General features: G+C 38.4%; 1 protein-coding gene across 1 annotated transcript in view; it reads right to left on the bottom strand.

The window, feature by feature from the left end:
* NRXN1 (neurexin 1) overlaps positions 1-27,256 on the bottom strand; it is a 1,285,455-nt gene that overhangs the window by 578,766 nt on the left and 679,433 nt on the right. The window contains 2 exon segments of the mRNA XM_030557741.1: positions 10,249-10,368; positions 22,341-22,514. Coding sequence (XP_030413601.1) covers positions 10,249-10,368; positions 22,341-22,514 — 294 coding nt within the window.

Here is a 27,256-nt window from a genome sequence, read left to right as displayed (position 1 = left end):
CCCGGCCCCATGCCTTCATTTTTTGGTGGTGGTTGTCTGACATCTGAATACTAAAAAGCTTGAACAATTTTTTCAAGCCTGGAGGTACTGATTCCTCAGAGACTTTACAAACTGTTTTTATTGCCCCCCCACCCCGGTTCTCTTATTGCAGTCTCTTAAATGACTGAGCAGAGAATGGATACCCTGCATACATGGCTACTGAGACCACCAAAATGTCATGACCAAGAGCAATACAAAGTTTACAAGCCTCAGCAAAGAAGAAATTTTGAAGAATAAAACATAACAGATGACAGGCGGAAGAACTAAAGAACGGACAGAGGATCTAGAATACAGGAATCAGGGGCGGCTCCAGGCCCCAGACCACTAAGCACGTGTTTGGGGCGGCATGCTGCAGGGGGCACTCTGTCGGTCGCCAGGAGGGCGGTGTCCTGCGGCTCCGGTGGACCTTCCGCAGGCATGCCTGCGGAGGGTCCGCTGGTCCCGCAGCTTCGGTGGAGCCTGTGGGAGGTCCACTGGAGCCGCAGGACCGGCGACCGGCAGAGCGCCCCCCGCAGCATGCCACCATGCTTGGGGCAGCGAAATGTCTAGAGCCGCCCCTGACAGGAATCATAGACTCAAATATAAGTGCTGAGGGGAAGATTGGAAACAGTTAACATAAACAGGACTGCTAACTACCTGTATTTAAAGCTGTTTGGAGATAGATCAGTGAAAAAAGGCCATAATCATTACCTATCTCGTGGTGTGGGTCTATAACAGAATTTTAAATGCAGCAAGAGTGGCTGGATGTCATATATATAAAACTCACCTTTCTCGATGCCTTCCTTAACTATACTGAAGTGCATGCTCACATGTACAACAGCTGAGAAAACTGAACTTAAAATTCACAGTCCAGCATGCCTTAATTTATCCACCCAGAATCCAGGTTCATTTTGAAGGGAAGCTTGATATGTTTATTGTGTCTACAATAGAAGAAGCTTCTCTTTACTTGAAATAGTCAAAGGCACCTGGTAAAGGTGAGGGCATGGAAGACCACTGAGATCTTACTGAGCTACCATAAAGTTTCACTTTCTTAACTAATATGTTTTTTTTTCTTTAAATATATATTGCTTAGTATCTATTTAGCTATCAATCCAGAAAGAATACACCAAAGTGAGGGTCAGGTTGCCTTAGAAACATAAGCCCAATTGTACAGGCTTTGGAGAGAAAGAATAATTCTATTTTAGAATTTTGAACTGCCATCAATCATTATAGAAACTGAACATCTTCCACATAAGATATATTGACAATAGCAAACTCCCTAGTAGAATAAAAGGACATTCTGGCTTTTCTCTCTTTTTGGGGATTATAGAACATTCTACCTGGGGTAGACTTATTTATTCATTTATTTTTAAATTTAAAGATGGAGGTGGTTATTGAACCCTGCAGAAAGTGGCCTTTGAAGAAGAGGAGAAGACACTCATCAATGTCTGGGTTCTGTTGGAGGGGAAAGATTGTAATACTGTTACATCAACTCCAGCTGTGTCATGTATTATAATTAATACTATTTAAAAAACCTAGAAGTTACTTAAAATGGATTTTCAATATATCGCATTGCTAGATATAAAGGTTTTTCAATGCCAGGGAATTAAAGTATTTTAGAGACAAAACGATAAGAAAACACACTGATAGCAGAAATCTGCTCTTCTCATTGTTGTGGAAAGCTTTTGGCCACTCAACTTTAGACCTGAACTTTGTACAATATGATTTTAAAGCACAGCAATTGAAAGTCCTAAGGAAAAGAGTCTCTAATGGTATCCAGCAAACTGATTTTAGTTCCATGAAAATACAGTCAATTAACCCTTAATCATTTTCATCTTCATGATGCTGGAAATGCTTCCAGGATTCGAATTATAGAATTATTATGCTATCAGTAAAAAAAAAAAAAAAAAATTCCTGAAATACCAAAATCAAATTTAATTACTTCTATGATTCCTCCAAAGATAGAGAGAAATCAGTAATTTTCTGACATTATGTTCTGTTTTTAATATGTTGCAATAGAAGAGTTTCTCTGAGTATGGCCTAAGAGATCTATTACATAATTACTACCATCTGAGACATAAACACAATTACAATAGTGCTACCCTTGCCAGCCTGGAAGTTCCCAAATAGCTACACAATGTTCTGTGTAAGGTTCAGGGAAAAGCATGTAGTGGTATATGCCCCTCAAATGTCCTTCTTGAATTCTAAAGAGGGTGCAGAAAGAAGTGATTCAAAAAATCTGCCATTCTGTGATCCAAAAATACTTACTGGTTAAGCCCTGATAAGAAAATAAATCCCGCTCCAAATCTGTTGCATAAAACCATATTGCAACAGAAACTGATTGAAAATAGATGAAATGCTAGGCGAAGCCTTCAAAAGATTTGTTGCCATAATAGGAAGGTTGATGAGTAGCTGATACCTTGCAAAAATGTTCAGTATAGGAAACTGATCAAAATATATTGTAGTTTCCCTACATATCACATTTACTTCTTTCCTTATATGGTCACATAACAGGTTACCAGAAATGATCCATCCTATAAACACCTTCTACAGTCATTGTCAAACAATCTTCTCTCGATTCACAACTTGGAAAGAAAAAAAAAACAACCTGTTTCTATATCATCTACATCCTTTAGAAAACATTTCTTCAGAAATAAGTAAGGTTATGCAAATCATCTGATACCAAAATATCCTAGTACAGTCTTAGATAAAATACCTATATGCCCTTCTCTGGAAATTGCAATCAAACCACCAAGAACAGTAATATTGTAACGCACATAATACAGTTAATGGAAGCTTTTACTACATTAATTCATTTCATGTTATGTGAAACAGTAAAAAAATCTGTCAATGTAAAAAAAAAGAGAAAGAAAAAAGTCATAATTATACCTATCTATAATGTTTCCTCTTGACATTTTTAAAGACCAATCTAGTTAGAATTCCTTCTTTAAAAAATCTCAGCTGGGCATACAAATTAGATAAATGACATTTTTTGAACTCCTTCCTTTCCCTTTGTCATTTTCTTCCTTTTAACTACCTCACACTCTCCCTGCTCCTGCTGAAGATTCTCTCACTCCCCAAACTCCTAACCAATGGCTTCTGAATAGTTCTTCCTGCTCCTTTCACAGCTTTCCTCCCCCCTGGAGGGTTCCCAGCTGTCTGGACACACCATCCAAAAAACTGATCTTTTAAAAAATCCTGATCCCTTTGAAGTCAATGAAGGTTTGGCCACTGACTTCAGTGGTGCCAGGATTTTACCCAATGTCTTGTAATAACGGCTAAAAAAAGGTAAACTGGACAAATCAAATTTTCTCCAATTAGTTCAACTGGCTTGCCCACTATTGTAATTTTGTTAGTATCTACTTTTATTTCTCCTGTGCATTGTAAGCCTCCTAGGGAGAAATAACCATAATAAACATTTGGTTTGCTACATTATTAAGGGCAGATTTTTAATTCTCAGCTACTAGAGACTGAAATCAGATGGCCGTTAAAACACTCACAGAAATTTTCCATTCCTCCTCTTTATGGCACATGGGGTGGGGGTGGATATCTTAATTAGTAACTAGTTATCTGTGACAGTATGCCTGAAGTGTTGAATAGGAATTCTAACACTAAGGAGCAGTGAATGGCTCATATAACTATTGCAGTTCTGTGTCACTGATTCAGTTTACAGCCAGATCAAAAGTACTACCCCTCAGAAAGGATGGATGATCATGTGGCTAAGGCACTAGGCTTAGACTCAGGAGTTCTGAATTCAGTTCTGGGCTCTGCCCTAAAATTCATGTGCGACTGAGGGTAAGTCACTTAACCTCTCTGTACAATAGGGGATAATAATCCTCCCTTTTCCCCACTTTTTATCATCTTGTCTATAAGATTTTAAGTTCTTCCTGAGAGGGACTTCTCATACTATATGTGGGTTCTGAATTTAATGTAATGGGATCCCAAATTTTGGTTGGGGCTTCTATACATTACCATAATACAAATAATTAGAGCAACCATAATCTGACCTCAAATGGATGGTTGATGAGAAATGTTTTGGTAGATTTGCTCCTGTTTCTTGTAGAAATGTGGCTGCATCACAAAACACATCATTACGACTAGCACCTTAATGTAAATCTCAAGAGTGGCCCAAAAAAACAAGAAGTGGCATACCCAGAGCAATATTAAGGTATACGGCAGCGCAGCATGTAGGAAAGAGATGGGGACCGAGGATTTTAGTCTCTCGTATGTATTATACTGGACTCTTATGTCAACACAGATTGCAAGAAATGGCATCCCCAGTCTTGAAGTTCTAAAGAAGAAAAGAATTTTGAGAGAGGAGTATTTCTGCAGCTGTCCTACTGTCATCCTATGATAGCTCAGAAGATTAATCAATGCTCACATTAGTAGCAAAAAGAGTACCTGGGTAAATGATCCCATCATCATATAACTATAATCACACACAAAAAAAACTATGTTAAAAGAACATTATTAAGATTGCAAAGTCAAGCAGTCAAAAGTAGGAAATGTCATAATTCAGGTTACTTGTATAACCTCAGTTCAGATCCTTTGAGCGTACGCATTATGATACAGTCGTTAATTACATGATCACAGACTATGTTTTCTACAGGGATCACTGCCTCATTCAATGCACAGGACGGACCAGCTCTGGAGATGAATCAGGAGTGCATAGTGAAGGAGACTTTGTCTATAGGCTCCTGCTTCATTTGTTGTAGGAGTCAGATGGATGGTGCTCACTTAATACGCAGCTATTCAATATTTTATTTCCTCCTTCACTACACAACCCTAATTCCTCCCCAGAGCGGGTCCATCCCGTGCATTGAATGGCACAGGGTTCCTGTGGAAAAATAGCATATGATTATGTAATTAAAGATCATCATAATGCATACACACAAGGGGCGGGGGGGAGGGAGGGGTAGATTGCGGTGGCACGGGCAACCTTAATTCTGATATTTCCTAACTTTTGACTGCTTGACTTTTCAACCTTAATAATGGTGTTTTAATATAGTTTTTTTGGTGTGTAATTCCCTAGGCTTTTAAAAGAGTAAACAAACAAAAAACAAACAGAAATTCCATCTTGTGACTTCATATTGACTCCCACATGGTTCATATACAGAGCTGAAACCTTTAGATCTACTTCCCAGGCCTTTGCCATTTGAGCTGATGATAGCAGTAGTATGTTTTCATTCTCCATGTGGACCAGCACTAAATACTGATTAGACACACACTTTGCCAGTTGGTTTCGCAGATATTTGCTGACAGCAGAGGAATGGTTCCATCCCAGGCTCTGGAGTGGAGTGCTGTAGTGGGCACAAATTCTTCAATCAATTTCCCACAAACAGGACCCCTTCTGATCATCCCCTCCAACCTGTCCTTGTCACAGTCCCATCTCTGCCCCATCCTGGCTTCTCATCCCAGTCCAATTCTCTTGCCCTGCCTCAGTCTCCCCTCCTCAGGCTTCTCATCCCAGTCCCAGCAAGTTCCAGTCTCACTCCGCCAGATTCTCATCCCAGCCTCCCCCTACTGGCAGTTCCAGTCTCCTCATCCAGCGAGTCCCAGACTGTCACCCTACCCCAACTCCCTTTTCCAGTTTCTGCCATCCTCTCAGTTTCCTTGTCTCATTCTACTCCCCTCCCTTTCCTGCAGGTCCAGCTCATATCCCCTCTCCATTTACTCAGGCAGCTTCCTCCTCCACACTGTGTGCGTTAGGTGGGAATCGAGAGATGAGGAACGGTCAGTAAGAGCATAGCTCTTAGTTGAGGTGCCAGAGGTACAATTGCAGGGCAAGTCCTGCTTAGCCCCAGGTTGAGGCATCCCCAGTGCATACAGAATCTTCGGAAATTTAGCCTCTAAGTTTGAGGAAATCAAAACTGAGGATATATGAAAGGCTTATAACTTCACCATATTGGAGCAGGGCTTTCACAGGTATGACAAAAGGCACATCACTGATGCAATGGTCACCTGCCAACTCCACCATATTTTAAGTCCCTGATCCAAATCATGGGAGAGCTAGAGCTTTTCAAAGAAAAGATCACCAGAAATTATTTTTTACCATGGCAAGACAATATATTTTCCCTTAGTCTTATTTTTGGAAATGGCTTTATTTTAGCTAAAATATATAAATAAAAATAAAAAAAAAAGAACAGTCGGAGGTAGCTACCAAGCTCAGCAAATTTAGGCCAAGCAGTTAAATTTGGCAAAGTTATAAGCAACTGAAAACAATGTTTTATAGTGGAAAGAGTCCAGCAACTGTATTTACAGGTGATCCCTGCCTACAATTCTACAGATAGCTCAATCCTGAAACTGCATCAAGTTGCCTTGAATTCAAGCTGCGATGTTTTATGGATTTGTATCTAAGCAACTCTAGAGGCATATCTGACCATAACAATGGGCAACACCCTGATTTGTTAAGCAATGTAACTTTGATTATACACTATATCAAAAAATTAAATTATTATATGTACAGTAGTCTTGCAACATTGATATGTTTCATTTGTTAAAAGTCAGTCTTTTGTTAGAGAAGATTCATAGTAAGACAGAAGGATTTTTTGTATATCCTTAACGAAAATCTGAACTTAATTTATTCATGCTTCAGGAACAAAGTTTCTCTATTCATACAGGCTGCGAATGTCAAGTTTCTATTCAGAAGACATTCCATGGTGAAAATCTAAACCATTGAAAATAGGAATTTTAATGGTAGTGTTGACACAGTGTTAGCTACACCATCACAAATACAACCCTTTGATATATTATTCCATTATGGTAACAGACAGCAATGAAGCTGCCCTGTAATTTAGCACTTCAATGCTTCAATATTAATGTAATGTGACAATGTTATTATTTGTGCTATTTTCCAGGCCATAATAGTGGTGTTTGTTTCCACAAATATGACATTATGCTTACTAATGTAGTTACACTTAAGTACTGTGGTGGTGAAAACAGATGTAAACTCATAGAAAGACTCTTGTACAATACAGCCGAGCATTTGATTTGAGTTTTTAGTTTTTGCTTTTGTTGCCAGAGTCATTTTCAGCCTACTCTTATGAAAAAGCTGAGTGCCCTGGGAGGACAGTTTTCACTCCACAACCTGCAGTTACTAATACTTAGGATATTTATGATGTTTTTTCTCAGAGGAGCTAGGATGCCAACCATTTGTAAGGATAGTCATTAACTGTCCTTTTTACACAGTATTCTATGTAATCCTATTTTGTGGGAACATTTTCTAGTGGCCTGCTTTGCACTTAACAATATAACATTTCCAACATACCACATCTACCCTGCATCTCCAAGTGTCATATCATAGCAGAAGTAGTGATAACCTCCCTCTCATCTTGCGTCAAGATATCCCTACATTGTTTCTCTTTCAGTAAATAAGAAACAGCACAATGTAGTGTGTCCCTACTTGTGCCATCATGGGCATTAATGGTCTGCATCTGCTGTATATCTGTTAACATTGGATGCACTTAAAAAGTTTCTACTGGACTGAATTTTTTTACAGATTCTAGTGATATTCCTGAATACGGTCCCCTATGCTGTAAACTGAGACATGCTGGTATGAATCAGTTTTCGCAGAGGATATTAGCTTCACTCTTCCAGGAAGTACCGTACATTCCCTGGATGGGATCACTAGAATCTTCTCCTCTCCACTTATAGATACATATAGGACATACTCAGTTTGTCGGAGGAGGAGACTGCTTCATGCTTTCCTTATTTTGAGCTGAATTTTGATACCCTTAACTTATGCGGAAAGCACTTTGCTTCATAAAAAATCTCTTGCATGCATATCTATCTATCTATATCTATATCTATAGATATAGATATAGATATATATGATATTTTTGCATAGCTATCATAACTGTATTTTTCTGTACTATTTTTTCCCATTTTCCATTTCCTCTGAACTTTCTGCTGTAGAAGTTAAGGACCAGGCAAGAGATATGTAAGTGAAGACTAGAGATGACACGATGTCAAACTTTCATGAATTGAGGTCACAATACTTGACACTAGTTGAGCAATGGTCTCAAGTTGCAGTGGGGGAGGTCTAGGTTGGATATTAGGAAACACTATTACACTCGGAGGGTGGTGAAGCACTGGAATGAGTTATCTAGGGAGATGGTGGAATCTCCATCCTTAGAGTTTTTAAATCCGGCTTGACAAAGCCCTGTCTGGAATGATTTAGTTGGTGTTGGTCCTGCTTTGAGCAGGGGTTGGACTAGATGACCTCCTGAGGTCTCTATCAACCCTAATCTTCTATGACATACTGAAAATATCAACTTAAAAAGAGCAACATCATTTGTACAATTTTAAAGAAATATATTAACTAAGACTTGCAAGAAAAGTCAGGAAAAGTAACTAGATAATGTTTTTGTCTTAATCCACTGAAAAATAGTAGTAGGCTTTTACATGCTACCCAGTTTTTTTGTTACTCTAATATGCTACATGCACCATTTTGATATACTAAGCTTTCTGTTTTACTTAGGTTTGTAAATATGAAACAGGCAAATCCAAATTTACGAACTAACAAGTACAGAAATGTTCTTATGTCAGAATACTGGGGCAAATCCTCAGTTCCTGTAAATTGGTGTAGCTCTGTTGGCTTCAATAGAGCAATGCTAAAATACATCAGCTGAAGACTACACTTATTATGTTTTAAAGTGCACTTTTTTCTTTAGCAATAAAAAATGTTTATTACTAAAATGGTACGAGACAATTCTGTGATCCATAATTGCTCCAAATTTTTCTTGATATTAGTATAAGCTCGGCTCATTTAAACACCATGGAATTTTACCCAGTGTTTTGAGATCTGTGCCAATATCAATATCAATAAGACACCCAGGAAAGTATACATGGCATCCAAATTAGCATCAAAATAAACTGTCTTTAGTAGCATAAGAACCCCCCCCATTTTATCTGCACTGCAGGCCTCTGAAATCTGGAATTGTTTGTCTGAAGGCCTAACGGTAGACTCTCTCCTAAATACCTTGAATCTCTCCTTCTGCATTCTATCAGAAAGTACAGCTCTCAAGAACTGGTTTTCTTCCACTTTTGTGACGGGAGATCACGAAAAATGGGTGTAATTGGGGCAACAATTAAAAATAACAGCAAAAAACCCCAACAATGAGAATCTTAGGAGAATCTTTTGTTATAAATTTTCCATATTTCCAAATTTCTCATCTCATAAATGCTTGGGACCTACCCTTTGAACCAAACATTGTTAACTCTTTTGAGATAACCACAGTTACTATGCTGGTCTAGAACTTGTTGAATAAAGAAATGAACTTTGTTGTAGACTGGACAGCCAAAATTACATATAGTAACCAAAAATGTGTGACTAGATATCTATATTAACTATCTTTCTACCATATTTGGCAGGATGTGGAATCCACACTCTCATTCAAATACATGTACACAACTGTGAAAATCAAGATGCCAAGTCTGATTGAAATGCCCTTCTTGTAAATATGCAAAGGTTTCCAATAATCAGATATCTCAAATGGGATAAAGTTCAGTACTCAGTAAGAAATCTTGACAGCTTCTATAACCCAATAGGCCTTATTCATTGCAGCATTATTGCAATTTCACACCAAGCTAACACCAGTGAAATCAAGGGGTCTAGACTGGTGTAAAACCAGAGCAGCACACTGGTGAAGCAGATCCCATATTTATCACAACTTCCATTTGCACCTGAGAACCAGATATTTGTGATTATTCAGATGAAATTTAAAAAAAAACAAAAAAAAACCCTAAAACACTTGGAGTGGTTTTCATTTGACAGAGCTTAATGTGTCACCTAAAGAAATCTACAAAGAAAGATAATAAGCCTTGTCAACTGTTTCATAGTAATTACAGCTCTCATGAGATAAAGTTACAAAATTACAATATAGCTTAAGATAATAAAATGTGAAAAGTTTTTTTTTATCATCAGAAAAAAACTATTTGCAATATTTATGCAAGGCTCATTTGAAATAGGTAACCATCAATGCATTAGATCAATTGCAATCAAGTATAAAACCCCCCAAATTCTTTCACAATGTTAGATGTAGTATTGTTGTCCCCCATTTATACTGTAATGCTTCATCATCTTCTTCCTACAAGCATCATAGATTATCTCAGAGTTTTGCCAGTTCAATTAACTATATAATATTAAATTAATACAGATTTCAGACACTTGCTTTAAATACTGCCCTAGAGCTGTAAGGCTTTTAGATAAACATTCTCTAATTTACTTACGGTCATTGCACAATGGTCCACTAAAGGAGGTCATACTGCAGTCACAGCTGAATCCATCCCACTGCTGCAAGCACACTCCTTGGTTTGCACACGAATCCTCTTGGCATGTGGTACTGGGGCCTGATGAGAACATACAGAAGCAACTAGAATTTTGTCTTTAAAAGTAACATGTTTGTCTTTGGATCACATGGCAGTTGCCAACATCTTAAATCTAATGAGGAAAGGGATCTAAAGTAGAATTTATTTAAATCTTTCTGTGTCATGTGGAGGCATATAACATTACAAATCTTTTGTTTTGGCTCCAAGACTGACAGAAGAGGATTCATAAATATAAAGAAAACAAACAGAGGCAAGAGTTAATCCAAGGGAAGTAGAGATGTTAACACTGTAGCAACTATGATTAATTTCACATCACACCATTAACAGGCCAAACATTTTTTCCCCATAAAATTAATTTATTTATTCTTTTTTCTGCAAAACGTGTTCCAAGCAGCAAAACCAGGTACCATGGAAAATGGGAAATGAAACTACATGAAACAAGATCAGAAAATTAAAAACAAGCTAGGAAATGAAACCACATTGTAATGTACCTGAAATCTCAGAAAGTACTTTAAAAAGGAGCTGAGTCTAAAATAAAGAAGAATTAGGGGGTGGGTTTGCAGGAAGGAATGCTGGCAAGTATTTAGTCACATGCTTTATTGATCCCATGCAGGTTCTTTTAAAATCAGAAAATAAATAAATAAATCAGAGTACTAATGAGCCGTCATGCCCAAATGTGACACACATGAAAAACAAAGCTATTCTATTTCTAAAGATTCATAACTAGACCACTGAAAAATAAAAGAACTTTTTAAAAGGTATGATCAAAGCACTAAAGCAATCACTATACAAACATACTAAAGACTGAAAGCCTTTATGCAAAATATGCTGTAAAATGAAGGTTCTTGTATCATGTTTAGGGGTAAAAAGGGAAAATCTGAAACAAAACAACACACTTTATTGCAGGAAATGTACAGAGCATTTATTGTAGAAATCCAACTGCGCATTCTGGGTTTCAGTCTTTTTTAATACACACAGGGCTATCTACCTTGCAAATCAGCTTTCATCAATGCAACTTTGTCGGCAAAATAAAAAAAAAGCAAAATATATTAAATGTTAGTAAGCAATATTGAAATGGCAGCAAACACAGAAAAACATTCAGAGTAAAGTGCATGCTGCTGTTAAAGAGAGAAAGAAATGCCTTATAACACAAACAAATCAATGCTAATAGCCATAAATCTCTAGGCAAGCCAAAATGAGAAAACAGTAATTTGCCAGTATTTTACTACAAATATAACAGTTAATTGAACTGATGACATGTAATGAAGGAAAATTAGAAGTTTTTTTTCTTCTTCTTGGATAGATATGAATGCATTAGCAAAGTGAACGCATGGCTGCATCCTGACTAGTCATTTGTCATGTTCAGATACAGTGAATTCTACAGTCATTAGCACATTATCCCTTCCCATTTTCCTCTCCTTTAGACCTTTCTGTGTGACTGGGAGAATTAAGATAGAAATATACATCAAGAACCATATATTGACTTGGATCAGCATACACATATCTCCCATTGACATGCACTAATCAAGGAAATAATATGGTCCTAATCCTTATAAACCCTTTTCAGTAATTTTGGAGACTGAGACATCCACTTAAATCTTTTAAATTTTAAATTAAATCCCAAAGAAAGATCCTAATGTGGATTTTTCTTATCCAGTCTTATAAGAATCACTCATTTGGGGGTATTGAACAAGGCCCAAAATCTGTGAGATACTTAATCATGTGCCCAGTTTAAAGCACATCAATGTGACTAGTCACATGCTTCAAGTTAGTCAAGTGCTTAAGTACCTTGCTGAACTGGGACCCAAAAGATCATCACAAGACTAGGTCTAGCAATAGAGTATACTATTGATCACAGTTTAACCAAAAGTATTGATTAGCTCTGATATATTTAGCCTGTATACTAAAATGCTGGTATCTATTGGCCAGGATGGGTAAGGAATGGTGTCCCTAGCCTCTGTTTGTCAGAGGATGGAGATGGATGGCAGGAGAGAGATCACTTGATCATTGCCTGTTAGGTTCACTCCCTCTGGAGCACCTGGCACTAGCCACTGTCAGTAGACAGGATAGTGGGCTAGATGGACCTTTGGTCTGATCCGGTATGGCCGTTCTTATGTTCTTATGTTCTTATATCAGGTTAATCTGAAATTGTATGCAGCAGCTAGTGATCTGCATTCAGCAAAGAAGGGACCTATAGGGCAGCCATTCCACTTTCTTAGCAGTTTTGAGTTCAAAAGTTTTTCTTTAAACATTTGGGCATTGCATCATTCTTTGTACACATTTGGGTATTATAATGGTTGACAAGTCACTCACATTTTTTTTTAAACCAGAATCTGCTACTTGGACACCTTACAAAAATGAAGTGAAAATATCTGTAGGTGTTTAAATGCTATATATTCATGCATTTATTTACACTTTAGTTATGCAATGTTGTATCTCATCATCAAATTAAAATTAGAAAAAAGTCATGCGGAATTAAAGTAGAAAAACACAAACACCAAGGCAAAAAAAAATTAAAATAAAGTGAATGCTAAAATGCATGGATGTAGAAAGAAATACTTTTTGCAACTTAAGGAACAATTGCCTTAATGAGTTTTTGCTATTGCTCATATCATTCTGAGTGTTTATCGCTTTGCAGCTCTTGCATATTATGTGTAAATATTTCTCCAACAGAATTTGCTAAGAAACACAGATTGGTTACAACCATATCACTGGTTTTAAGTGTAAATAATATTTAAAAAGTATGTTTAACTGATGCTAGAAAATGTTAATAAATATTACCATTGGGTTCATCATTTTATGTACATATTATAGATCTATTTTTATTTATCTAAGCTACTCAGTAAGATGCTATCATATGCAGCTTTGAGTACTTGTGGTATAAATATAATTTTGGTTCATCTTCACTGCAGACTTTTAAAAAAAATTTAAAAATTGATTGGATTTATTTCTTTGCATGGGTAATTCATTTCATTTTTGTAAAGTAAGGACATGGATTGGTTTGGGAGTTACACATTTAACACAAATGCTTCATATTACCTAGTGGTATGTCTTGATGTCTTGTGGTACATCAAGAAGATAACTCAAAAGTTACCTTATGTCACCACTGTCCATCACCATGTGCACTGAGGAAAATATTAAACTTTTCTATGGGAGGCCCTGATCCCATTTCAACTGAAGTGTATGGAAAAATTATTGAATTCAGTTGAGCAAGATCCATCCCTAATGACCAAACCATAAAAGTGACTGTTATGACCTAGCTTTCGGTTAATTAGTCACAAGTCTATTTAGCAATTTTTTTTATAGTTCTAGCTTTGTAGTTTCTTGTCATTGAAGATTTGTCAGCAAAGAGGTACCTACAAAGTATAACTTTTATTCAAGAACCAAAATTACATGGAGTTCAGCCATTTGTTTTTGGCGGCAACCCTGAATTCCTGTGATCCTTAAAAACTTGCCTTGTCCCACTTGCCTACCTATGAAAAGTATAACAAACCAGGCCATGATCTTGCAAACACTTATGCATGTGTTAAATTAAACACAGAAGTAATTCCACTGAAATCAATAGGATTTCTCACGATAGTAAAGTTAAGCATCTACATATGTGTTTTCAGGACAATAGCCTAATAAAGAGAAGCCCTGATCCTGCAGCTGATAGCGCAAGGGTGAACTGTGGTAATGGGTCTCTGAACAGACATAGGAGTCTGTCACATGATATTAATTGTAGGATGGGGACCTAAGTGAGCATGTACAATTCCAATGCTCATAATTTGGTCAAAAGTCTCATGATATTTGGCATTTTTCTTGAAGTCTCAACTCATATAATCAGTTGATTATATGATCATCTTAAAGTAAGTTCCTATCTCTTATGATTAATGGAGAAAATATGGCTCAGAAACTGGAAGGCAAATACAAATATTATGATTGTTAAGCCAATCTCATGATTTTGGGGTCCTGTCCCATGATCTTTGAATGCCTAGGCTTGGCAATATTGCAGTCTTCTCTCATAAGGGAGAACTTTAAGAAGTTGACCGATCAAACACGAGCAGCCAGTCTTCCTCAAAAGGAAAATAGACCATCTAAAAATCAGAACTGTCAAATGATTAAAAAAATTAAACATTATGGCATAATGAGGAAGGGTAGTGTAGATAACAGACTAACAGGTGATGGTGGTGGTAGAATGTCCGTGCCTAACAGGGTACAGAATGTGAGTGAAGCCAAACGGCAAAAATTAAGATGTCTGTACACTAATGCGAGGAGCCTACGGAACAAAATGGAGGAATTAGAGCTACTGGTGCAGGAAGTGAAACCAGATATTATAGGGATAACAGAAACGTGGTGGAATAGTAGTCATGACTGCAGTACAGGTATTGAAGGCTATGTGCTGTTTAGGAAATATAGAAATAAAGGCAAAGGTGGTGGAGTAGCATTGTACATCAATTAGGAGGTTAACTGTAAAGAAATAAGAAGTGATGGAATGGACAAGACAGAATCTGTCTGGGCAAAAATCACACTGGGAAAGAAAGCTACTAGAGCCTCCCCTGAGATACTGCTTAGGGTGTGCTACAGACCAACGGGATCTGATCTGGATATGGATAGTGACCTCTTTAATGTTTTTAAGAAAGTAAACACTAATGGGAAATGTGCGATCATGGGAGACTTTAACTTCCCAGATATAGACTGGAGTACAATTGCTAGCAAGAATAGTAGGGATCAGATTTTTCTGGATGTGATAGCTGATGGATTCCTTCACCAAGTAGTTGAAGAACCGACAAGAGGGGATGCCATTTTAGATTTGGTTTTGGTGAGCAGTGAGGACCTCATAGAAGAAATGGTTGTAGGGGACAACCTTGGTTCGAGTGATCATGAGCTAATTCAGTTCAAGCTAGATGGAAGGATAAACAAAAATAGATCTGGGACTAGAGTTTTTGATTTCAAAAGGGCTAACTTTAAAGAATTAAGGAAATTAGTTAGGGAAGTGGATTAGACTGAAGAACTTGTGGATCTAAATGCGGAAGAGGCCTAGAATTACTTTAAGTCGCAGCTGCAGAAAGTATCACAAGCCTGCATCCCAAGAAAGGCAGGAGTTGTAGACCAAGCTGGATGAACAAACATCTCAGAGAGGTGATTAAGAAAAAGCAGAAAGCCTACAAGGAGTGGAAGAAGGGTGGAATTAGCAAGGAAAGCTATCTTAGTGAGGTCAGAACATGTAGAGATAAAGTGAGAAAGGCTAAAAGCCAAGTAGAGTTGAACCTTCCAAAGGGAATTAAAACCAATAGTAAAAGTTTCTATAGCCATATAAATAAGAAGAAAACAAAGAAAGAAGAAGTGGGACCGCTAAACACTGAGGATGGAAAGGAGGTTAAGGATAACCTAGGCATGGCCCAATATCTAAATAAGTACTTTGCCTCAGTCTTTAATAAGGCTAATGGGGAGCATAGGGTAATGGAAGGATGACAAACGGGAATGAGGATAAGGAGGTGGATATTACCACATCTGAGGTAGAAGCCATACTTGAACAGCTTAATGGGACAAAATCGGAGGGCCCGGACAATCTTCATCTGAGAATATTAAAGGAACTGGCGCATGAAATTGCAAGCCCGTTAGCGAGAATTTTTAATGAATCAGTAAACTCAGGGGTGTACCATACGACTGGAGAATTGCTAATGTAGTTCCTATCTTTAAGAAAGGGAGAAAGAGTGATCCCAGAAACTATAGGCCTGTTAGTTTGACATCTGTAGTATGTAAGGTCTTGGAAAAAAATTTTGAAGGAGAAAGTAGTTAAGGACATTGAGGTCAATGGTAATTGGGACAAAGTACAACATAGTTTTACTAAAGGTAGATCGTGCCAAACCAACCTGATCTCCTTCTTTGAGAAGGTGACAGACTATTTAGACAAAGGAAATGCGGTAGACCTAATTTACCTCGATTTCAGTAAGGCATTTGACACGGTTCCACATGTGGAATTATTAGTCAAATTGGAAAAGATGGGGATCAATATGAGAATTGAAAGGTGGTTAAGGAACTTGTTAAAGGGGAGACTACAACGGGTCGTACTGAAGGGTGAACTGTCAGGCTGGAAGGAGGTTACTAGTGGAGTTCCTCAAGGATCGGTTCTGGGACCAATCTTATTTAACCTTTTTATTACCGACCTTGGCACAAAAAGCGGGAATGTGCTAATAAAGTTCGCGGATGACACAAAGCTGGGGGGTATTGCTAACACGGAGAAGGACCGGGATATCATACAGGAAGATCTGGACAAGCTTGTAAACTGGAGTAATAGTAATACGATGAAATTTAATAGTAAAAAGTGCAAGGTCATGCACTTAGGGATTAATAATAAGAACTTTAGATATAAATTGGGGACGCATCAGTTGGAAGCAACAGAGGAGGAGAAGGACCTTGGTATATTGGTAGATCACAGGATGACTATGAGCCGCCAATGTGATATGGCCATGAAAAAAGCTAATGTGGTTTTAGGATGCATCAGGTGAGGTATTTCCAGCAAAGATAAGGAGGTGTTAGTACCGTTATATAAGGCGCTGGAGAGACCCCACCTGGAATACTGTGTGCAGTTGTGGTCTCCCATGTTTAAGAAGGATGAATTCAAACTGGAACAGGTTCAGAGATGGGCTACTAGGATGATCCGAGGAATGGAAAACCTGTCATATGAAAGGAGACTCAAAGAGCTTGGCTTGTTTAGTCTAGCCAAAAGAAGGCTGAGGGGGGATATGCTTGCTCTTTATAAATATATCAGAGGGATTAATATTAGGGAGGGAGAGGAATTATTTAAGCTTAGTACCCATGTAGATACAAGAACGAATGGGTATAAACTGGACACTAGGAAGTTTAGACTTGAAATCAGATGAAGGTTTCTAACCATTAGAGGAGTGAAGTTCTGGAACAGCCTTCCAAGGGGAGTAGTGGGGGCAAAAGACATATCTGGCTTTAAGATTAAGCTTGATAAGTTTATGGAAGGGATGGTATGATGGGAGAGCCTAATTTTGGCAACTGATCTTTGATTATCACCAGATAAGTATGCCCAGTGGTCGGTGATGGGATGTTGGATGGGATGGGATCTTAGTTACTGCAGAGAATTCTTTTCTGAGTGCTGGCTGGTGAGTCTTGCCCACATGCTCAGGGTTTAGCTGATCGCCATATTTGGGGTCAGGAGGGAATTTTCCTCCAAGGCAGATTGGCAGAGGCCCTGGAGGTTTTTCGCCTTCCCCTGCAGCGTAGGGCATGGGTCACTTGCTGGTGGATTCTCTGCAGCTTGAGGTCTTCAAACCACAATTTGAAGACTTCAATAACTCAGGCATAGGTTAGGGGTTTGTTATAGAAGTGGATGGGTAGGGTTCTGTGGCCTGCTTTGTGCAGGGGGTCGGACTAGATGATCACATTGGTCCCTTCTGACCCTAGAATCTATGAATCTATTAAATGTGAGATTAAAAAAACCCCACCAATAATTCCGAGATTAAAAAAAAATCACAATTAATCGCAGTTTTAATCACACTATTAAACAATAATAGAATATCGTTTATTTAACTATTTGTATATGCTTTCCACATTTTCAAATATATTGATTTTATGTACAACACAGAATACAAAGTGTACAGAGCTCACTTTATATTATTATTTTTAATTCAAATATTTGCACTGTAAAAAAGATAAACAAAAGAAAGTGTTGTAGTGCAATCTCTTTATCATGAAAATGCAACTTAAAGTGCAGAATTTTTTTTAATAAAACTGCACTCAAAAATAAAACAAGTCCATTCAATCCTGCTTCTTTTTCAGCCAATCTCTAAGACAAACAAGTTTATTTACATTTACAGGAGACAATGCTGCCTGCTTCTCATTTACGATGTCACCTGAAAGTGAGAACAGGCAATCATATGAAACTTTTTTAGCTGGTGTTGCAAGGTATTTACATGACAGATATGCTAAACATTCCTATGCCCCTTCATGCTTCAGCTACTACTCCAGAGGACATGCTTCCATGCTGATGACAGTTCTGTTCGACAACGATCCAAGGCAGTGCAAACTAATGCACATCCATTTTCATCATCTGAGTCAGATGCCACCAAGAGAAGGTTGATTTTCTCTTTTGGTAGTCAGGTTCTGTCTTGCTCTTTTAAGACTTCTGACAGCATATTCCACACCTCATCCTTCTCAGATTTTGGAAGGCACTTCAGATTGTTAAACCTTGTGCTGAGTGCTGTAGTTATCTTTTGAAATCTCACATTGGTACCTTCTTTAAGTTTTGTCAAATCTGTAGTGAAAGCGTTCTTAAATTGAACAGCATGTGCTGGATCATCATCCGAGACTGCCATAACACAAAATATATGGCAGAATGTGAGTAAAAACACAGACCAGGAGACATACAATTCTCCCAGGAATTCAGTCATAAATTTAATTAACACTTTATTTTTTAAACGAGCATCTTCAGCGTGGAAGCACATCCTCGAGAACAGTGGCTGAAGCATGAAGGGGCATGCAAATGTTTAGCATATCGGGGTCAGGAAAATACATTGCAATATGAGCTACAAACGCGCCAGGCAAATGCCTGTTCTCCCTTTCAGATGAGATTGTAAATAAGAATCAGGCAGCATTTACAGGAGATAATGCATGTTTGTCTTAGTGATAGGCTGAATAAGAAGTAGGACTGAGTGGACTTGTAGGTGTTAAAGTTTTACATTGTTTTGTTTTTGAGTGCAGTTATGTAACAAAAAATTAAATTTGTAAGTTGCACTTTCATGATAAAGAGCACTACAGTACTTATATAAGGCAAATTGAAAATTACATTTCTCTTTGTTTGTCTTTTTTACAGTCCAAATATTCATATTAAAATAATAATATAAAATGAGCACTTTGTATTCTGTGCTGTAATTAAATCAATATATTTGAAAATGTAGAAAACATCCAAAATATTTATAATAAATTTAATTTGGTATTCTATTATTTTTGAACAGTGCAATTAACATTATTATTAATCATAGTCAGTCAATTTTTTGAATTGAGTTAATTTGTTTTGAGTTAATCACTTGAGATAACTGCAGTTAATTGACAGCGCTATTAGAAATGCTATTGACAACACATGTTTAGACTGGAGTATATTTTATTATCTAGGTATGGATAAGAGCTCGCTATTAATACTTATGCGCAGGTAAGTAAACATAGGTTATTCCTGTCTGATTCTCTCATTTCATATGACAATAAACTAGGTTAAATAATCATTGGTGTTTTCATTATTCCAATGACTTCTTTACCAAGGGTTCATCTCTTTTACAGTTTAAGAATGAGTGTGAAGGAATGGTAGGCATGTCACTCCCAAGATATTAGAGAGACAAGGTGGGGGAGGTAATATGTTTTATTGGACCAACTTCTGTTGGTGATAGAGACAAGCTTTTGAGCCACACAGAGCTCTTCTTTCCTTTCCCAGACCTATAGAAGACCTGTGTGGCTCAAAAGCTTGTCTCCATCACCAACAGAAGTTGGTCCAATAAAATATATTACCTCCCCCACCTTGTCTCTGTGAAGGAATAAAACGGATGGTAATCAAGGTAATCAATGAATGTTTAGTTGTCTATATGGTGACTCTAGCAAAATCATATTTAGTGTTTTTATTTTCTTACATTCTTTTTCTTATTTTTATTCTTTTAAAATATATTTTTGGCTTGCTGCATTATTTCTAGTACATATTAAATTAAAATTAATATGTATTTTATTCATGGGCTTTTCTGCGTTGCTTATCATTGTTTTTACTGCATCCATCACACAATACTAACACTGTTGCCAACTCTCTCAATATTATAAGGAGTCTTCTGATTTTAAACTGCTTATGATGCTATTAATGGTCCAATCTTACTAGCTTGCTTTTGTCTGGATCTAAAGCCCTTTGTAATCTATGAAGAGACTTCCGTTGACTTTAATGAGCTTTGGATCAAGTCCATTAACCAAAACCATTGCTGAAGGTAACTTCCTGCTGATTCCTATGGGAATTCTCCACTAGCATAGGATGGTCCTTTAAGGGAAGTGGGCTCAACCCCACCCATGACTAATTAAGCTGCTTCTCAGGGGATGGGTTTGAGACCAGGAAACTGACAACAGCCTGCAGGTAACCTGGTCCTCAGATAAAAGACCAGCAAGCATCACAGAGAGAAAACTGAGGGGAGTAATTCGGAGGCCAAGAACTAGGGGAAAGGACCTGGAAGGGGGCTTTCCACACCAGCTTGGTGGGTAAACTGGGGCTCAATTCACAAAAACTTTTAAGGATCTAGAAAATCACTGGGATTCACAAAGCCTGAGTGCAGTGCCCTTGCTCTCTATACAATAAACGGGGAAAGATAGTTGCCTTCAAACGGGATTCCCAAAAGGCAACATGCTAGGAAGCTCCTCACCTAAGAGAACTAATGGGAGATGCCAAACTGTGGGGTATGTGCTAAGCCTCACCCATCTCTCAGAGATAGGTGCTTAAGTCCAGGCTGCAGGCAGGTGTTTCCCTCTACTTGGGAGTCTCAGCTGCAAACCCTCTCTGGGTGCTAGGCAAGTATACTATTTTAGCAAGAAGCTAGAAGAAGAACCTCCCTGATAACTTTGAGGCTAGTGGATAGGATACTAACCTGGTAGACCCCCTTTCCATCTGAGTGGGAAAGGGATTTGAACTGAGTTCTGCCATCTCTCAGGTGAGTGTCCCAACAGCTGGGCTAGGGGATAATCTGATGTGGAAAGGGGAACTCTCTCATTCTCTCCTGTTGAAGCTGTTCCACTTTGTATCAATAATTTTAAAAGGTCATCAGAGTAGGGGAATTAGATCCTGGATCTCCCAAGGGAGTGCATTAACCACCGTGATACAGTCATTCTCATGCTTGTTCTCTCTCTCTCTGGCCCAGTGTTGAAGCTATGTCAGTGTGGATAAATAATGAGAGACTCACTCAGCCAGAGAGAGAAAGAATGAATTAAGCTTAAGCAATTAATGAAAAAAACCAAAACATTTTCTTGATGTGAAATTCATTGAGAGAATATTAACATGGAACACCACGATGCCATTTTTGTAGTTGCTTTTCAAAGCAGAATGGTACTTTAGTGAAAGTAATGTATTGGAAGACACTTGCTAATTTCAGAATGATGTGAATGAAGTGTATGTAGGGACAGATAATTGATTTAAACTAATATCTAAAAGTGAAAACTATATGGAATGAAGCTACTGTAGGAATTAGTGATTGATCCAAGCCAAACCCTTAAACATGAACACACTAGTACTACAGACTCCTTGAAATCAAGATCCACATTTTATAGCTGGAGCCCATCTACACTCATAACCAAGATTGTAATCATCCAGGGCAAAATCCTTGTTTTCATATTCAAACAATCTTTTGGGGCCTAATTTGGTCCTAACTTGCTTCCCACACTATTCCACTGGACCCAGTAAAGCTATACAGCATGTAAGACAGAGCACAGTTTGGCCTTATTAACTTCAATGGATAGGAAGATTTACAGCCAAAAAAATATGATCTAAGCAGGTAGCATAATACAGGGCAGACATTGGAAGACTGCTTATATATTAGCTAATGTCTAAGTACTATATAGAAGCTAATTGTTACTGTTACCATGATTAAATAAAATATGCCACAAACAAACAAAAGACTTGAAAACCAGCTTGTCACTAAACAAGAGCAGAATCTACAGATTCTATTCAATTGGTAAATTAATATTCTCAGGTTAGTCTGTGCTTTGTTGAGTAGGTATACATTTCTCCCTCGGGGGCATCTACCCTCATTAATAGTGTACACAAGTTATACTCCAACTGAGTATAACTTGTGTACACTTTTACACAAGTAAATGGTACACTACTACACAAGGTAAAATATAAACCCATCATATAGAGAGTACAAATAAACAGGACTCAGCAGAATGGATCTAACACTTGCACAACAAGATATAAGAATACTGCTTTATATTGGAAATACTTATGATGAAACTACTATGATGTTTAGTACCTTCACATCCTCTTTCTATTTGCCCATTGCAAAAGAGGGCATCCGAGATCAGATCAGGCAGACGTCCATTTAAGTCAACTGATGCAAGGCAACCTTGAAATCCCTCCTTTGCATGTACCAGTTTTGGTAAGGATTTATACATTTCTTTCGCCACTCCTCCAATATACAAATCACCTGTTAAACAGAAGTAAACATTAGTCATAGAAAAGAGAGCTAGAAGGTCTTTTGGTTTGCTTAAATATCTCATTCTAAATGACATATTTTGTAGGGAGACACCATTACTATGGTGTTTTGAGTGAGAGCTTTGGGATGCTTGAACTTGCTCCAGCTTTGGTCCAAAATAGCCTGATTTGGGTGATCTTCCAAGCATGTTGCAAAAGACACATGTGTGACTGGGGATTTTGGAGAGGGCGGAAGGTATGCTTTCAATAATAATGAAGGTGTGGAAAAAAGCTTTTTTGTAGGAGGCTGACTTCCAGAATTCCCAGTTGAATAATTTTAATGCTGTGAGGTTTTTACTTTATTTTTTTTTCCAGTACCAGTTATGTTTTAAGGGTTCCTAGAGTCATTTATAGCCATCTTTTAAAATGAAAATAAAGAAAACAAACATACATTGCTGGTCTGATGTTACCTTAATGTTAATAGATTTTTAGACTTTCTAATATCTCAATGAAAGATATAATAGGATGCAATATTTGTCTGTTTCTTGCAGCTACAAGTACAATACCACGATATTATAAGATTATTATGTATTCTGTGCCATAGGATAAGTAGAATAAGACAGGTCCTTGGTCCCAACGAGCTTATATCCCAGTACTACTCACTGTTTTATAATTAGTTAATAAAACTCTTAGATACTTACATGACCTCATCACCATAGTATCTGAGCATCTCACAGTGTATAATGTATTTATCCTCATAACACCCTGTAAGGTAGGGAAGTGCCCATTTTACAGATGAAGAACACAGGCCCAGATCCTCAAAAGTACTTAGGCCCCTAACTACAATTAATTTCAATGGGACTTAGAAGCCTAAATACCTTTGAGTATCTGTCCTAATGTCACACAGGAAGTCTGTGATAGAACATGGAACTGAACTTGGGTCTCCAGAATCCTAGATTAGTACCTTAACTAACTACTGTACAATACTTCTGTGACACTCTATGCCTCAGGGGAGCGCCCTGTAACTCATACATTCCTCATTTATATAATCGTGAAATTGCATATAAAGCTTGCCAAGTGAGGTATCACAGGAAAGATTATGATCACCTGAAACCCACTGTTCCATCTAAATATGTATATCATTAATGCATATAAAATAATAAGACTTGTGTTGTATGGTTTTCACTAGAAAAAACACTGTGTGCTTGGGAAGCGCCCACATACCAGCTCTCCAGAGACGACAACAAAGGAAGTAACCAATGCCAAGGTGAGTGGTAAACAGACATCACCAGCCACTGTCCACCAGAGTAGTTGCAATTCAATGACTCACTCATGGGAGACACACCGGGGATATTTCTTTACCTTGGACTCAGCAAAGCCAGACATGCCTGGAATTGTGTTCTCCAAGCACATGGACTAAGAGTATAAAAAAGAACACAGTGGCCCCATGCTGGTCTTTTTCTCCTCTCCTCACCTACTCTGCAATCAACAAGAATGCTCAGAAGACTGAAGATTCCAACACTAGAGAAGGGCCCAGGTTTCAAGGATGAAATCTGTGTATTATGAACTGTAATATCCACCGGGGTGAGAAAACAGCTTGATCTAAATACTAAATGCCTAGTGTCTTATAGGTTTAGGATTTAGATTATGTGCTTATTTTGTTTTCTTTGGTAACTATCTCTGGCCTTTTGCCTATCACTTATAATCACTTAAAATCTATCTTTTGTAATCAATAGACTTGTTTATCTTTACCAGTGAGTCAAAAAAATATGGATTGGATGAATGGGCTATAAGGTGGATAGAAAGCTGGCTGGATTGTCGGGCTCAATGGGTAGTGATCAATGGCTCAATGTCTAGTTGGCAGCTGGTATCAAGTGGCATCCCCAGATGTTGGTCCTGGGGCTGGTTTTGTTCAATATTTTTATTAATGATCTGGACGATGGGATGAATTTCACCTTCAGCAAGTTCACTGATGATACTAAGCTGGGGAAAGAGGTAAATATGCTGGAGGGTAAGAATAGGATCCAGAATGACCTAGACAAATTGGAGGATTGCCCCAAAAGAAATTTGATGAGGTTCAACAAGGACAAGTGCAGAGTCCTGCACTTAGTAAGGAAGGATCCCATGCACCACTACAGGCTGGGGACTGACTAGCTAAGCAGCAGTTCTGCAAAAAAGGACCTGGGGATTACAGTGGACAAGAAGCTGGATATAAATCAGCAGTGTGCCCTTGTTGCCAAGAAGGTCAATGACATATTGGGCTGTATTAGTAGAAGCACTGACAGCAGATCGAGGGAAGTGATTATTCCCCTCTCTTTGGCACTAGTGAAGCCACACCTTGAGTCTTGCGTCCAGTTTTGGTCCCCACATAACAGAAGGGATGTGGACAAATTGGAAAGAGTCCAGTGGAGGACAACAAAAATGATTAGGGGGCTGGAGCACATGACTTACAAGGAGAGGATGAGGGAACTGGGGTTATTTAGTCTGCAGAAGAGAAGAGTGAGGGGGATTTGATAACAGCCTTCAGCTACCTGAATGTGGAGTCCAATAAGGATGGAGCTCAGCTGTTCTCAGTGGTGGCAGAAGACAGAACAAGAAGCAATCATCTCAAGTTGCAGTGGGGGAGGTCTAGGTTGGATATTAGGAAACATTATTTCACTAGGAGGGTGATGAAGCACTGGAATGTGTTACCTAGGGAGGTGGTGGAATCTCCATTCTTAGAGGTTTTTAAGGTCTGACTTGACAAAGCCCCGGCTGGGATGATTTCATTGGTGTTGGTCTTGCTTTGAGTAGGGGATTGGACTAGATGACCTCCTGAGGTCTCTTCCAACCCTAATATACTATGATTCTATGAGTTTGCCTGAAAAGCTTGGTAAATCTGCTCAGGTTTACAAAGGCTGGTGTATATTCACTTTCCATTGATGAAGTGGTGAACCAGTTAATAAACTTGCATTGCTCAAGAAAGGGACTTGAGCAGTGCAAGATGGTATTTTCCTGATGTACAAAGTTGGGAGCTGGAGGGATTTGGCTGGCGCCTTTCTTTGTGTGATTCATGAGTCGCTCTGGGAGCATTCACACTTTAGAATGTACAACTAGAAGTATGAAAGGGCATAAAAATGGTTAGAATATGTTGCATGAAAATACCTTTAATGTTGGCTACAACAGTGCCATGTGATCTCCTGTTCTCAGTTTCAGGTGACATTGTAAATAAAAAGCAGGCAGCATTATCTCCCATAAATGTAAACTAACTTGTCTGTCTTAGCGATAGGCTGACCAAGAATTATGACTGAGTGGACTTGTCGACTCTAAAGTTTTACATTGTTTTGTTTTTTAGTGCAGCTATGTAACAAAAAAGTTCTACATTTGTAAGTTGCACTTTCACAATAAAGAGATTGCACTATCGTACTTGTATGAGGTGAATCGAAAAACACTATTTTTTTGTTTATCTTTTTCACAGTGCAAATATTTGTAATAAAAATAATAATATAAAGTGAACACTGTATACTTTATATTCTGTGTTGTAATTGAAATCAATATATTTGAAAATATAGAAAAACATCCAAAATATTTATAAAATTAAATTTGTATTCTATTATGGTTTAACAGTGTGATTAAAACTGTGATTTATCACAACTATTTTTTAAAAAATCTAGTTAATTTGTTTTGTGTTAATCACTAGAGATAACTGTGATTAACACAACCCCCCACAAAGATAGAATCAGAGGCCTCAATTACCTCCTATATCTGGGCTCCACTTGGGTTAGGGAAAGGGGTAACTTGCTGTGCTGGCCTGGTTCCAGCATCAGTTAATCACGGGAAGGACCATATACCAGTGGAAGTTTGTTGTAATAGAGACACATTTTACCAGGATCCTCTTCCTGTCCTGCCATTCTCCTTACACTGGCGTTGAGGGTAGTATGTCTAGCACAGGAACTGCGCCAACAGGTTTACACCACCAGAGAGTTCCTCTCCACAAGGGAAATTCTCCACTACGCAATTATGGCCAAACTTCTGAACATCACAAAGTGCAAAGACCATACTGGAGATTCTGGCCTTAAGTATATGACCAGGTTTGAAAAGAAGCTAGATAATTTATGACTGTTTCAGAACCAACCAACCAAATAACATAACACTATGTGCTAGTGAAAGGTGTTGCGTTTCAGAGACCTTATAAGAATACCACAGTATTATACACACTGAATATCCCTGTATTACTAGTGTAAGATATAGTGGTTTTGACCAGGGCCAGCTCTAGCCACCTCGCTGCCCCAAGCATGGCGGCACGTCGTGGGAGGCGCTCTGCCACTCGCTGGTCCCGCGGCTCTGGTGGACGTCCCGCAGGTGTGCCTGCGGATGCTCCACTGGAGCCATGGGACCAGCGGACCCTCCGCAGGGACACCTGCGGGTGGTCCACTGGAGCCGCCTGCCGCCCTTCCGGCAACCGGCAGAGCGCCCCCCCAGGCATGCCACCCCAAGCACACGCTTGGCGCGCTGGGGCCTGGAGCCGGCCCTGGTTTTGACCACAGCTGAAGGACACTGTAGTGCTTCTTTATATGGGAGTCTTTGAGACCTGAAATCCTATATCCTATACAAAAGGTTCTAGCGAATGCTTCAGCAAAGTGTCTTGGACCTTACATGGAAGGACGACATATAGGGCTGGGAATAGTTCAGTTTCGATTCCCATCTAAATTTTGGTCTCTGCTGAGACTGACAGCAAGGTAGCCAATTAACGTCAGTAACAGTGATTGTTAGATT

The sequence above is a fragment of the Gopherus evgoodei genome, chromosome 3 (assembly GCF_007399415.2).
Source record: "Gopherus evgoodei ecotype Sinaloan lineage chromosome 3, rGopEvg1_v1.p, whole genome shotgun sequence".
Classification (NCBI taxonomy): domain Eukaryota; kingdom Metazoa; phylum Chordata; order Testudines; family Testudinidae; genus Gopherus; species Gopherus evgoodei.
Note: the sequence above shows the minus strand (reverse complement) of the source record. Positions and strands in the feature narration are given on the sequence as shown.